Here is a 14,366-nt window from a genome sequence, read left to right as displayed (position 1 = left end):
GTTTTCTGTATATGCAAGTACTAACTAGTATGTTGTGGCCATCATGAAACTTTCTTCTATATCTTTCGTATAATTCTAATCCTCCTCCATGCTTGACGAGGAAGCAATATTCCCAACAAAAACGAAATTACACATGCAAAAACTTGACGATCATCCCAATGTCTGAATGATTGCAAAAGCAAAGCAAAGAGCGAAAATTGAAAGTTATTTTAAAAGCCTTGCTTGAATTAATTACAAATATTTTATTTGTTAACAAACATAAGATGGCAACAGTTAAAAATTTTAAATCATTTTGAGATAATATTTCCGATCATTTCCATACAGTTAAAATCACGAGGAATACGCAGACGACAGTCTATTACGATTTATCTTCCTTATTGTTGCATTAATAAAGCTATTTTTTGTTCGCAAAAAAAAAAAAAATCAACACCTCTTGGAGCGATTGGCGTCAAAATTGAACTAAAGCCTGTTTACATATGGATTCACATATATTCCAAATTTCAACCAGAACGTAGCATTACTTCTTCAGATGGGGCACTCACAATAGAAAAAAAAGCACGTTTGATTGTGCCACCCCCCTTTTTAACCGACTTCAAAAAGGAGGCGGTTATCAGTTCATACCGTATGTATGTTTTTTTTTTTTGTTTGTCCACTCATAGCGTCTCACCTAGTGAACCGATTTTGATGATTCTTTTTTGATGGATAGGGGATGGCTCAACTTAGGTCCCATTACTTTGTTTGACCATATTTGTTCTTTAGAAAAAAAGTTATGGGCAAAAAACAGTAAATTTTATGCAATTAAAATGATATTGTAGCGAAGTTCGCACTTTTCATCCGTGGATAACGGTGGCTCAGTGGTAGAATTCTCGCTTCCCACACGAGCGACCCGGGTTCAAATCCCGACTAGAACAAAGTGAATTTTACTAAAATTTCGTTTCTACTGTTTCCCGTATTTTCTCGAATGTTCTATTAATTTCTGTATCTTTCCAAGTCTGGGAAGTTCCAGCACTTTTTCAAGTTGTATATAAGGAGATGGTAACGTTTATTCGTAGTTCTGAATAAAGATCTCGAGTTGAGACTGACGAGTATTCGCTTCATTTGGCTTTCACATTGTCTTCGCTATCTTCATCTACGCGACAATATGAAACTCATTGTTATAAAAGTTTGGTGCCATATAACAGTAACATTAATAGTAATTGTAATGATAATTGTGAATAAAGGCTTTTCTAAAGCAATACAGTGATATAGAACCGAACTTCTTACTAGGTAACTTCTTACTTTTACTGAAATATCTACATTTACACTAAAAAGAATGAAATAAAAAAATTTTGAAAAAAAAAATAGAACCGACTTCAAAATTGCTCTAAAAAGTGAAAAATAATTTTATTCTTTAAACACCATCGATAATACTTTTAAACATAATTTTTGAAGTTGGCGCAAAAACAAAACGTAAAATCCATTGTAACCATGCTTCGTTCATATTTTTATCAAAAAATCATCCAAAGTTAGGAACGAAACAATTATATCTCTACTTAAATATGCTGTCATCAATGCGTAATGCATGTGGTAGTGAAGAAACTGGACCTGGTAAAATTTATACTTGTAGTTGAGTTATGGCTGTGAATGATTTTATCGATCGTTTTTGCGCCAACTTCAAAAATTATGTTTAAAAGTATTATCGATGGTGTTTAAAGAATAAAATTATTTTTCACTTTTTAGAGCAATTTTGAAGTCGGTTCTATTTTTTTTTTCAAAATTTTTTTATTAGCTGTTGACATCAAAATAAAATCAGCTCTTATACCCAGTTTTGCATAATATAGACGAACGGCGTTCGCAGAAAATTTTTGGCTGTGCAGAAATTGTTTTCAAACTGCTAACTTTCATATAAAAAAATAAAAAATTTTAAGGGATTTTTTTTTTTAACTTGGTTTATTTCTGTTGAAGCCTTTTTCCAAAAGCCTTTTAATGCACATGTGTGAAAAAAAAATGATTTTGGTTTGTTTCAGTTGGTGAAAAAAGCAAACTATATGTTATTGTAAAAAAAAATTAAATAATTTAAAGCGCTTTTTTTTGGCCTCTTTCATATTTGAATATAAATTTAATTCTTCATTCAAGGGCGAGTTACGCAAAATAATTACTTGCAGAAAATTTTCCAGCTAGGATTTGTGTTCGCAGAAAGCTTTTCATTTTATCTAAATCTGCTTATACCCTCTAAGGGCTAATTGTCGATAAATTTTTGTTTGATTCCGTTCGTTATTTCTTGAGATACAGCAGTTACAATTGACGACAAAAAATATTCTATAACTCAACCCCCGTTTGAGCTATTGACACCAAAATTGAATCAGCACCTGTTCCTGTTAATGGCAACATATGGACCAAATTTTGTTTGATTCCGCCAGTTACTTCCTGAGGAATAGCAAGCACGCGCAACTCAAAAAACGTCCCATTGCTCCACCCCCCTTGGAGGAATTCACGCCAAAAACCAATAGGCACAAGTTCACATAGCGGCACATATGTGTACCAAATTTCGTTCGATTTCATACGGTAGTTTTTGCTGTAGAGCGGCCACAAAAAACTGGTCACACACAGACGAAACACACATACACACACACACAGACAGACATTTTCCAACTAGTATGTTGTGGCCATCACGAAACTTTCTTCTATATTTTTCTTTTTTTTTTCTGATCCCTCCCCATGCTTGACGAGGAAGCAATATTCCCAACAAAAACAAAATTACACATGCAAAAATGACTATCCCAATGTCTGAATTATTGCAAAAGCAAAGCAAAGAGCGAAAATTGAAAGTTATTTTAAAAGCCTTGCTTGAATTAATTACAAATATTTTATTTGTTAACAAACATAAGATGGCAACAGTTAAAAATTTGAAATCATTGAGATAATATTTCCTATCATTTCCATACAATTAAAATCACGAGAAATACGCAGACGACAATCTATTACGATTTATCTTTCTTATTGATGCATTAATAAAAATATTTTTATTCGCAAAAAAAAAAAAAATCAACACCTCTTGGAGCGATCGGCGTCAAAATTGAACCAAAGCCTGTTTACATATGGATTCACATATATTCCAAATTTCAACCAGAACGTAGCATTACTTCTTGAGATAGGGCACTCTAAAATGGAAAAAAAGAACGGGCGATTGCGCTACCCCCCTTTTTAGCTGTTGACACAAAAATAAAATCAGTTCTTATACCCACTAAGGGCTACTTGCCGATAAATTTTTCTTTCATTCCGTTCATTATTTCTTGAGATACAGCAGTCACAATTGACGACAAAAAAAACGTTCTATAGCTCAACCCCCGTTCGAGTTATTGACACCAAAATTGAATCAGCACCTGTTCCTGTTAATACCAACATATGGACCAAATTTTGTTTGATTCCGCCAGTTACTTCCTGAGGAATAGCAAGCACGCGTAACTCGAAAAACGTCCCATTGCTCCACCCCCTTGGAGGAATTCGCGCCAAAAACTAATGGGCACAAGTTCACATAGGGGCACATATGTGTACTAAATTTCGTTCGATTTCATGTGGTAGTTTTTGTTGTAGAGCGGCCACAAAAAACTGGTCACACACAGACGTGACACACACACACACAGACAGACAGACATTTTTCAAAAATAGTCGAAATGGACTCAGCACACCTCAAAACGTTCGAATCCGTCAAAATTCTAAATTCGAAAATTTGCACGAATCCAATACTTTCTTCTATATATTAGATATAGAAGAAAGTAAAAATGGTCGAAATGGACTCCGCACACCTCAAACCGTTCAAATCCGTCAAAATTCGAAAATTCGCACAAATCCAATACTTTTTTTCTGTATATTAGATATAGAAGAAAGTAAAAAAGAATAGCTCATTATTACAAATGTACACACACGCGAGCAAATGGTGCTAACAGAATGACTGAAACAGATGAAGCTTGGTTACACCAAACCCACATACTGGAAGGGAGGGGAATTTTTCAGAACAAGACTAAGCAAATCAGTGAGTAGTGAGATCTAAAAATAAGTAAATATTGTAGATCTAAAGTAGTAAGTAGTGTAGATTTGAAAACCATGTCTCAACCACTCAGGTTGACCATAGGTCACCATAGAAAGTTTAATCTTTATACATAAATGGCTACTTCTGTGCGTATGTATGTCCGGGGTAATCTTCCAAACTACTGAACCGATTTCAACCATTTTTTCACCATAGATAGCTACATTATCAGGGAGCAACTTAGGCTATAATTTATTCCTAAAAAACTCAGTTTAAAAACATTATGATGGAAAACAGTAAATGTCATGTAATTTGCCCATTAAATGATTAAATATGAAACCCATTTTTACCGAAATTCGTTGCCTTACAACAGCAATATTAATAGTAATCATAATGAAAATTTTGAATCAAGGCTTCTCAGGAGCAAACATGAGTTTAAAAGTCACTTAAACATTTGGAAACTCTACTTTTTGCACACTTAGGGAAACATAGAGAGCTTTTTTTTTTCTTTTTGTGTGTGCGTACTATTTAATTAAATACATAAAGCGCATGGTTTTTTTTAGTGATCTTTGTTTTTTTTAGTTCATATTTTGGAAATTCTTCAAATTTTTATATGCTTCAATTCGTGCTTTCGTTTCTAACTCGTTCGTTCTTTATACTTATTGCTATTTTATATTTATGGGTAAGGAAGAAGCTCGATTTTTAATCACGTCAAAGAGGTGTGTTTTAAGTTCTTTCAGTTAAAACAGAAAACAAAAGGAAGATTTTTTCACGATTATTACTGACCCAGGCAACGCCGGACATTTTTGCTAGTGTCATATAAAGGCAAGAAAGAAATAGGAATGTCTAATAAAAGAATTTGCATTTGTTAAGTAATGTTAGTTCTTAAAAAGATGCACCGTTATCTACATTCGGTATATCACCATCACAGAAAAAAAGATTCTGTTGAAGGTGTGAAAGGCTGAGGATAAGCCGCTCATGGATAATCGGGAGTTTACTGTATGCAATAAGGTTTGTTGAAAAAGCCCTCTAATTCTCTCTTGCAAACACAACAATTCTTTTGAAAATTTTAATTTTTAAACATACTTTCATCTTTTTACTTTAATTAAAAACTTTAAAATAACAACTAGTATTCAAAGGAATAAAATGTCATTAATATGTAGCTGTTGTACAAGCTTCAGAAAAATGCACTTTCTTTTGATTGTGAAATGTATTTATTTGTGAATAATTAAAAAACAAATGCAAAATTCAAACTTTACTGATCATTGCAGTTAAAACGTATTCTGATGTGCAAGTATACTGATTTTTTAAGCAGTAAATTACTGCCAAAGCGAGTTAGTAGATAAAAGACTGCGGAACATTCAAAAATTGTTTGCTGCCCTTAGTCGAACATCTTATATCCATTACTTCCTCTTTTTTAAAGTTCTTCGTTATCCAAAAATGCGTCTGCAATTAATTTTACAAATTTTATGCTATACTAGCTGTACCCGACGCGCGTTGCTACGCCAACAAAAAAATACATCATTATACTGATTTTCATGACAATCGGTTGAACGGGGCAGAAGTTGCTACTCTGCAGTGCCACCTGGTGGCGAGTGGCTTCAATGAGCATATTATGCACCTTCTCCGTGGAAAAATACATATATGTAGCAATTTTCATAATAATCGGTCCAGGTATCAAGTGAAGCCGTGACTATACTCAAATTTTGTACTCACGCAGTTTGCAAGATCAATCAATCGCTAAAAATATCAAATAGAAAGGGTTTTAAATTCCCCCGTCGCATGAAAAGCCATAAAACAATAAAGAAAGAATTTATTTGTTCAAACTCAAGAAAAATGGCAACAGCTAACTTCTTATCAATGAGATCTTTCACGCGAATTAATTTCTGCAGCCAATCATTTTATTCGTATTTATCCAATGGATTGTGACTTAAATTGGAATAGAAAAGGAACTATGGATCGGATTTTTTTCGAACTGATCTATAAACATTCCCAGTACCAAAAATAACAAATGGTGAAAGTTTCAGCCAAATCTGCCGGGTAGTTTTTGAGTTCATAGATGACATACAGACAAACATTCATTTTTATATATATATAGATTAATGTTGTTATCCTTTTGAACTATGAACTTCATGATTGTCAGATCACTAAGAGATCCTTGCTTATACAAGGGTGCCCATATAAAGGGGCAAGTGGGGGCTCAAGCCCCCCTCCTCCTTAGAAATGAGAACTTCCTTGCTTTTAGTGCTTTTTTCTTTACAAAAATGCATAAAAATTTCTTTTCCAGCCATTAATGAATAAGTTATCAAAAATGTCAAATTTTAATATCTCTAATCTGCACTGAAATCAGTTTCCATGGGGAAAATATTCTGCTAAACCATTGGGAAACGGATATTTTATTATATTAGTTTTAACAGTAGAGAGAGATTTTACTATACAGGGTGTCCACCCGTAAAGTGGACCAATAGCTAATTCCTAAACCGTTAAAGATAAGCGTATAGTTCCATTTTGAAAAAATCTTTAAATTGTGCAAAGGCTCGAAAATCGTGATTTTTTTTCAAAAATTCAAATTTTGAAAAAGTTACAAAATTTAACTTTTTATACAGTCCTCCAGTCCTAGCAATGATATTTAGTAAACCATTCCGGACACTCTAACATTTACAATTTAAAAAAAATCACTCTTCTACGACCAAAATTGGCCGAGTTATGAAGTTTTGAAAAATCACAATTTTCAGAGATTTTATGACATCAACGAGTGAGCTCTTCTTAGGACATGTATGCTAATTAATAAAGTGTGTTAATAGGTTTAAATTTATTTTGGTTCTTGTCATCAGGGGGCAATATTAACGGTTGAAAAGATTAAGCAGTGCTATTTATAAGCTCAAAGTCTTTATTTTTAAAAGGCGCGTGAGTGGGGGGGTATCGAAGTGGTTTGTTTTAAGAACCTCTAATTTCCATCTCCCGAACATCATTAAATAAATGGACATTCTTTTTTTTTTTTTCTTTTTGAAATTCAAATCAAGTAATATTTCTAAACAATTATGTTCTCTTTTTTTTTTGTTTCAAAAAATATTTTTGTTTAACGTCAGGGGATTTTTTAGGCAATCACGAGTTGCTTATTATACTCATTGAACCAAATCTGATGTTGCTCTGATTTTTCAGATTGCCATGACGACAGTTGTTTTTAATATTTATTGAAGGAGAAAAATTGTTGTTGTCATAGTTGCAAATCATCTGTGGTTTTATTTATTCATATTTTTTTCAGGGCTTAACTCAAGCAGACTTTACATTGGAAAAAAAAAGATAGAAAAAAAAGACTTCTGTGTGTAAAATTACGGTTTTCAGAAAAAAACACCTATTTATAGAAGAACTTAAACAGCAAAACTTCATCTTCATACAAAATTTCAAGATTACTAGTTCTCATCATTGAAGATTGATCAGAAATAAAAATACACGACGGTATATCCTGTAAATAATCTTAACGATAAGTGTACTGGTGGATCTCGACCATAAAATTTATTTTTCAAAACTCGGCCAATTTTGGTCATAGAAGAGTGATTTTTTGTTAGTTGTAAATGTTAGTGTGTCCGGAATGTTTTTCTAAATATCATTGCTAGGACTGGAGGACTATATAAAAAGTTAAATTTGGTAAATTTTTCAAAATTTGAATTTTTGACAAAAATTTCATGAATCTTGAGTCTTTGTGCAATTTAAAGATTTTTTCAAAATGGAACTATACCCTTATCTTTAACGGTTTAGGAATTAGCTATTGGTCCACTTTAAGGGTGGACACCCTGTATATATTTTAATAATCATTGCTTTGATTTGTGTGGTCTGTGAAATAATACAATGGTGTCTATGTGGTGTCAGATGTGATGATTTCAATGTCTCGAACTCATAAGTAATGTGCTATGAGTTTCATTGGACTGACTAAGTGACAGGGCTGTGGAGTCGGAGTCGAAGAGTCAGAGTCGGACTGATTTTGGGGTAAAGGAGTCGGAGTCGTTAAAAAACATGCCGACTCCGACTCCGGACTTATTTTTTTCTTTCCTTTTCCCTGACTCTCTTTGCATTTTTTATAAAACTGACTGCCAATTAGTTCGATTACATGTATAAAAAGATACTAATGAGAAAATAATTGCCATTATGGCAATCAGCTAGCTTGAGTGCTTGTAGCCGTCTCCTAGTTTGCTTGCTTTTTAACTTAACTAATAGCAACTGTCAGCAAACAGTTTTGTTGCCTAACATTTTCAAGTAATCACTTTCAAATAAAAATAGAAATATAGTGTTTTGTTCGATCTCAGTTGTAAAATAGTAAAAGAAACGTAACAAATTAGTAAATCGAGGCCCGTAGCTAAGGTTGAAACGTTTAAGGGTGATCGGGAAATTCAAAGAAGTTCTGGCGCGAAAGCACGAATCCAAAAGATTCGATGAAATAATCTTAACGTTTTTTTCTATATTAAGACTATTTCTATAAGCTTGGTTCTCACTAAAAAGTATGGAACAAAATAAATGTAAATGATTTCTTGATTACAACACTCAATAATTGCAGTTAATCTTAAAATCTTCATATTAAGGTTAATTCTAAAGCAGGCAATAAAATTAAAATTAAAAATTTAGTGAAGAAGAAATATAGGTATAGTAAAAGCTATTCGTACAAATCTGTATACCGCCGCATTTTGTGTAAAATTAGCTCCTGACGTATATGTTTCCTATTTTCGTTGAAATTTTATTGATGAAATATAATTTAAAATATATTCGCGAAAATTTTCCGAATTAAAGTACTTATATTTCTTATAAACTCTGAAATTAACTTTGGGTGTCATCTACCAGATGGGTGTCACCCGGGGCAAACCCCCCCCCCCCCCCTCAAGAACTTGAATTTAGAAAAAAAGCTTTTTTTCTCTCAAGTTACAGCTTTCAAAAATTAAAAGCACACGATTTGATCAATATCTATTTGTTAAAAAGGGGGCAAATTACACATAATCCTTTTCAAATTTTTTAAAAAGGGATTGTTAAGTCATCTCACTTTTTAACTCGTAACTATTGAAAAATTTGATTTTTAAATTGAATTTCTAACGTTGTATGCATCTTGGGTTTACAATAAAAAACAAAATGCGAAATTTTCATAAAAAGGAATTAATATTTTAATCTCTGTTTAGAGGTTTTCCCCCTTCCCCTGACGGGAGAGAGGGAGTTGAAAAAATACAATTTAAATAAAATTTAAAAAATCCGGAGTTAGAGTCAGAGTCGGGCGTTTCAAAATCCAGGAGTCGGGGTCGGAGTCGGCCATTTTCCTTCCGACTCCGCAGCCCTGCTAAGTGAAGGCTCAAATCTTGAAAATGTAGTAACCCATTCCTTGATGAACTTCTCTCCAGGAGTCTGGTGATGAGGGCTTGCTGGCTGATGATTTTGGTTCTGATGACAGCGATTCAGATGAAGATGATGATGATGAGGTGAGTGTTTTACTTAAATCTGTTCTGAAGGCTTAAAATATATTTGTCAAGTTTCTTTATAAATAGGGAGGAAAAAGCCAGTACGAAGACTTTTTTTTTTAAATCTGGTTGAGTTTAATGTTTAAAAGACTATACAGTATTCCGACCAGTGAATGAAGATACCCCAGCAAATGAAAGTGCATATTTTGTTTTGAAAAATTAAGACTTTAAAAGTTTTTTCATTGGTGATATGGCAATAATAACCCTACAATTCTAAAAACTGAAAGGAACTGACTGTCCACTGTTTATACAAGTGTGGAGAAATAAGCGGTCATTAGTCACTCTTTTCAACCAAAAAATAATTTGGTTTGATGTCTAGATTTCCATTTTTACGTGCCAGGTTATGCACCTAACATTTTGGATCATACTGAAGCTTTTCTTTCCTGACTCATCTAAACCCGTGATTTACCAGAAAGATAACTTTGTAAAAGTAGTTTTCACTTGCAATCAATTTTGTCTTTAAAAAAATCTTTTTTTTTTTTTTTTCTTTTTTACAAATATGCATATATTGCACATTTGTGAAATACATAATGTGTACATACAGCACTGCATATTGGCATTGTGTTCAATAATTTTATTTTAGTGCTTATATGGCATGCTGATATTTAATTTATTAAAAATGGCACCTAAATTGTTTATTTTGATGCTAGAAACTTATACTAGGTGCCATCATGAAGCCCAGATTTTAATTCTTATTTCTAACACCGATTGAGACGTGTTCATTTACTCGATTGTTGCTCTTTTCGTTTTACAGAACTAAACCAGAACCATGAAAACTAATAATTTATTGCAAAAGATAAATATGTGGCAAAAAATCACTCTTGCTTGTTTTTTAAGACTATTTATACAATATTATTATCTAAAATTAATTTCTGAAAACATGTATTTTTATAGAAATGAAAATATGTTTAATATTTGTACTATCATAGAGCAATTAATAGCACTGTAAAGGCTTTATAAAGGCTAAAAAGTGAAAAATATTTAAAAACCTATCATTTAATTTTTTTTTTTTTTTTTTTGTCCAAATTGCTTTGTACGTAAATAAAATCATTTTTTTAGCTGCTACCTATTGAAAAAGCTTCTAAGAAACTAAGAAAGAAAGAAGCCAAAGCAAAGTAAGTTTTTTTTTATTATGTTTCTTTATTTTTTTGTTTATCAGTGATGAGAAGTTAATTTGTAAATTAGGCAAAGATATTTTCAAAACATTTTGTAAAACGTGATTCATTAATGCGTTAAATATTGATGTCTGGAAAGTGAGCTTCATTATTTATCTAATTTAAAACTGTATTAGCATGATTTTTATTTTTAAAATTATTTTTTGCTTTATTCAATTTTATCGAGAAAACAAATGTATCATGTGCCCTGAGTTATTTTGTCTAATGCTTCATATTATTTCTCTTTATTTACAGAGAGTTGGAAGAGGCTGAATGTAAAACTAATATAGCACAGACGGAAATTTTTACCCTTCCCAGTGGACAAGAGTTAGAAAAAGAGAATATCCTTTTATTGTGTTTAATTGCACAAATTATTTAAATCTTTGGTTTGTTTTTAATTTAATCGTATATGCTTTGCTTGAATTTATTCTGGCACATTATTTGCAGAATTTATAGAATTAGAGATGTTAAGATGTTCAACAAAATCCCAAATTGGAAATTTTTATGACAATGTACTTTGTTTATGAATAATGAAAATAAGCATTAAAGTAGACTGTTTACCTATTGTATAAAAAATCGCAAACATAATAAAAATATTAAAAATGCCTAAAATGTGATAATCGTAGGCATGAGTTTTTGAATCATGTAGAAACCTTATTTTTAATCCCCGACACACAAAGAAAGGGGGGTTATAAGTTTGACATAACTGTGTATCTGTCTTTGGCACTCTAGCGCCTAAACCAATGGACCGATTTTGAAAAATAAAATTTTGTTTGAAAGGAGAGGTGATCGATAGTGTTCTTATCTAGGTTGCGTCTTCGGATGACATTAATTAACAAATATATTAATCAAAAACCTCTAAAAGGTTTTTGATTAATATATTTGTTTTCAATTTTTGCAGTAAAAACATATATAAAAATTTTTTTAATTTAGTACCAAAATAAAGAGTATTTTTTACTGTGTCTGATAGAATGTATTTGGAACTTCCATGTTATGTAGAATTCAAATTATAACGCTTTTTTAAAGCAGATTTTAATTACGGCTAAGCCTTTATTCACACAATTGGTAACCAAATTCCTTGTTAGCCGACAAGGAAGTTAAAAGCATTTTGTTGCCAGTTTTTATTTGTTAACGAATAAAATACTCGCGATTGATTTATAATACGATGGCTGTTTTTTTTATCAACTTACGATGTGGTATAAAAATAAAACTAGTGAGAGTAATTAAATAAATTTATTATCAAAAGTTAGGTACATTATTAGTTACTTTTCAACATAATCGCCACTTAAATTGAGGCATTTTTCATACCTGGGTACAAGCTTCTTAATACCTTCTTCATAGAAGTTTGCCGCCAGTGATTTGAGATGGGTTTTCACGGCGTTTTTTTTTTTGTAGCCTAACTTGTCAGTTGCGATAGTGTATAGGGCTGACCTTGAAATCTCAGGAAACTGATCGGATAGGTCCGTAATCGTAAACCTCCGATTGCTTCTTACAGTTTGGTCAACTCGATCAACGAGGTCTTCGTTTGCGACCGACTTTTGTCCTTGGCCCCCTTCATCATGAATGTCACCTCGTCCATCTTTAAATTTCCTACACCAATCACGCACTGCACTGTCACTCATAAAGCTTTCACCGTATACTCGTTTCATTCTACGGTGAATTTCTGCTGTGGGTAACCCTTCAGCTTGCAAGAAGCGAATGGATTCTATCATGGTAGCCATGTTTATGTGTCGCTAGATAAACTGGTAATGGCGTCGGACGCCCGAAAACGAGTGAGGTTGTAGTGGGTGAGGTGCGCAGTCGACTGCCGAGCATTGCTGGCCGATGCCGCTCGCTCTGCCGTCTAGCGGCACGATCGGAAGTTGAAAAAAAAAACAGCCCTCGTATCATCTTAATGATAAGTGTACGGGTGCAAATTGGTAATGTAATAACAATATCTTTTTCACCCCGCATCCTACTACCATACACAATTCCTTTTTTTTTTTTAATGGATATACGTCGTTTTACTTAATCTAGAAAACCACTAGTCATATTATAACGGTTGTGAATTTCTTAGCCCTTTCCATTCCATTTAATCGGTAGAAACAAGAAACCCTACGAGAAGGGTGCCATCGCTATTCGTGATTGCGAAAAACATAATTTGAATTCAAGAGCTCAAAACTCGAACGAATGCCAGGGGCTGGATGATGATTTTTTTTTAATTATTATTTTTTTTTTTTTAAATCATCAGAACTGCCCTGAAAAGAAATAGAGTTCTGCACTTTATTATTATTATTATTTTGTTTTTTTCCAGTGATCAAGAAGATAGCTTGTTGATATTTTTATCTCTTTTGACGCCTTTGGCGTTGACGTCCAATTTTGGACTGGTTATTGAAAATCACGTGACTCTTTCTAATTTCAGTGGATGCAAACATTCTCACACAACCTTTATTTTATTATTTATTTATTTATGTCACCTCGTCCATCTTTAAATTTCCTACACCAATCACGCACTGCACTGTCAGCTTTCACCGTATACTCGTTTCATTCTACGATGAATTTCTGCTGCGGACAACCCTTCAGCTTGCAAGAAGCGAATGACACTTCGCAACTCACACTTGGCGGGAGATTCTATCATGGTAGCCGTGTTTATGTGTCGCTAGATAAACTGGTAATGGTGTTGGACGCCCGAAAACAAGTGAGGTTTTAGTGGGAGAGGTGCGCAGTCGACTGCCGAGCATTGCTGGCCGATGCCGCTCGCCCTGCCATCTAGCGGCACGATCGGAAGTTGAAAAAAACAGCCCTCGTAGTATAAGGCTTTTAAAAGGATTTTCAAATTTCCCTCTTGGTTCTGCATTTTCGACTCAGTCGGGGGGGGGGGGGGGGGGGTTCAATTTTGTTGTTTTGAAAAGAAATTAGCTTATAAATTATAAAACTTTGCTTGTGAAAAGCTTCTTTTTTTTTCTTCTTTCTGCATTGAAAAGGGATTAACATCCAAACAAGTGTTTGAAACGCTTATTGCTATTTTGGTTATTTTGACGTTGCTTGTAAGTAACCTGCTAAGTTACTTCTCTTCTTCCGTATGCTAAGAGTTATTTTCAATTTGGAGATTAGCAGAACGCGGGTGACTAGAATGATCCCTTTTCTGCAGTTCAACTAGCAGGGAAGCAAATGAAGCTACTAAATTTCTTGCTTTGAAATAATTGTAGATTAAAAGCACTGAAGTTACACGAACGAATTCCTAGCAGTTTTAGATAAGATATTAATTTTTTAAAGAATGCATTGATTAAAGCTCTTCATTTTGTTCACAAGAATATGAAATTCAATTATCTTAGTACAAAAAAATAAACTGTACATTATGTCACTGATAGACTAATATGCTTAATGTTTCCTTTCCTTTGAATTTTACGTCCATGCTTCAAATGCATACCTAGTCAAGGCTCAATTTCTAACAAAAGAAGTATACAAACCCTACAATCTGTAGAATTTTCTCATGTAAATGGTCTGAATTCCACCTAATTTAAAAATCCATAATTTAGGCACACATGTTGAAATCCCTGCACCTGCCGTCTGCCATTCAACTGGCAAGCAGCCGGATAAGGGAGTATCCTAGTCGAGAAATTCAAAAAATACATTTTTTATCCTTCGTATTCTCAAAGTTTAGACCTTTAAGAATACATTTCTCATAGGATTTATGGAAATTCAAATTATTTTTGGAGTTACAGTTAATTT

At 33.1% G+C, this 14,366-nt stretch overlaps 1 protein-coding gene across 1 annotated transcript in view; it reads left to right on the top strand.

Moving 5' to 3' along the window:
* Positions 1–4,984: 4,984 nt before the first annotated feature.
* The window catches only part of LOC129226223 (probable 28S rRNA (cytosine(4447)-C(5))-methyltransferase), a 47,563-nt gene continuing 38,181 nt past the window's right edge, over positions 4,985–14,366 (top strand). The window contains exons 1-4 of the mRNA XM_054860821.1: positions 4,985–5,017; positions 9,385–9,462; positions 10,561–10,616; positions 10,911–10,996. Of these exons, the coding sequence (XP_054716796.1) occupies positions 4,985–5,017; positions 9,385–9,462; positions 10,561–10,616; positions 10,911–10,996 (253 nt within the window). The remainder of the gene's footprint in view (positions 5,018–9,384; positions 9,463–10,560; positions 10,617–10,910; positions 10,997–14,366) is intronic.

The sequence above is a fragment of the Uloborus diversus genome, chromosome 7 (assembly GCF_026930045.1).
Source record: "Uloborus diversus isolate 005 chromosome 7, Udiv.v.3.1, whole genome shotgun sequence".
Lineage (NCBI taxonomy): Eukaryota > Metazoa > Arthropoda > Arachnida > Araneae > Uloboridae > Uloborus > Uloborus diversus.
The sequence above is the reverse complement of the archived record's forward strand: the minus strand, read 5'-3'. Positions and strand labels throughout refer to the sequence as shown.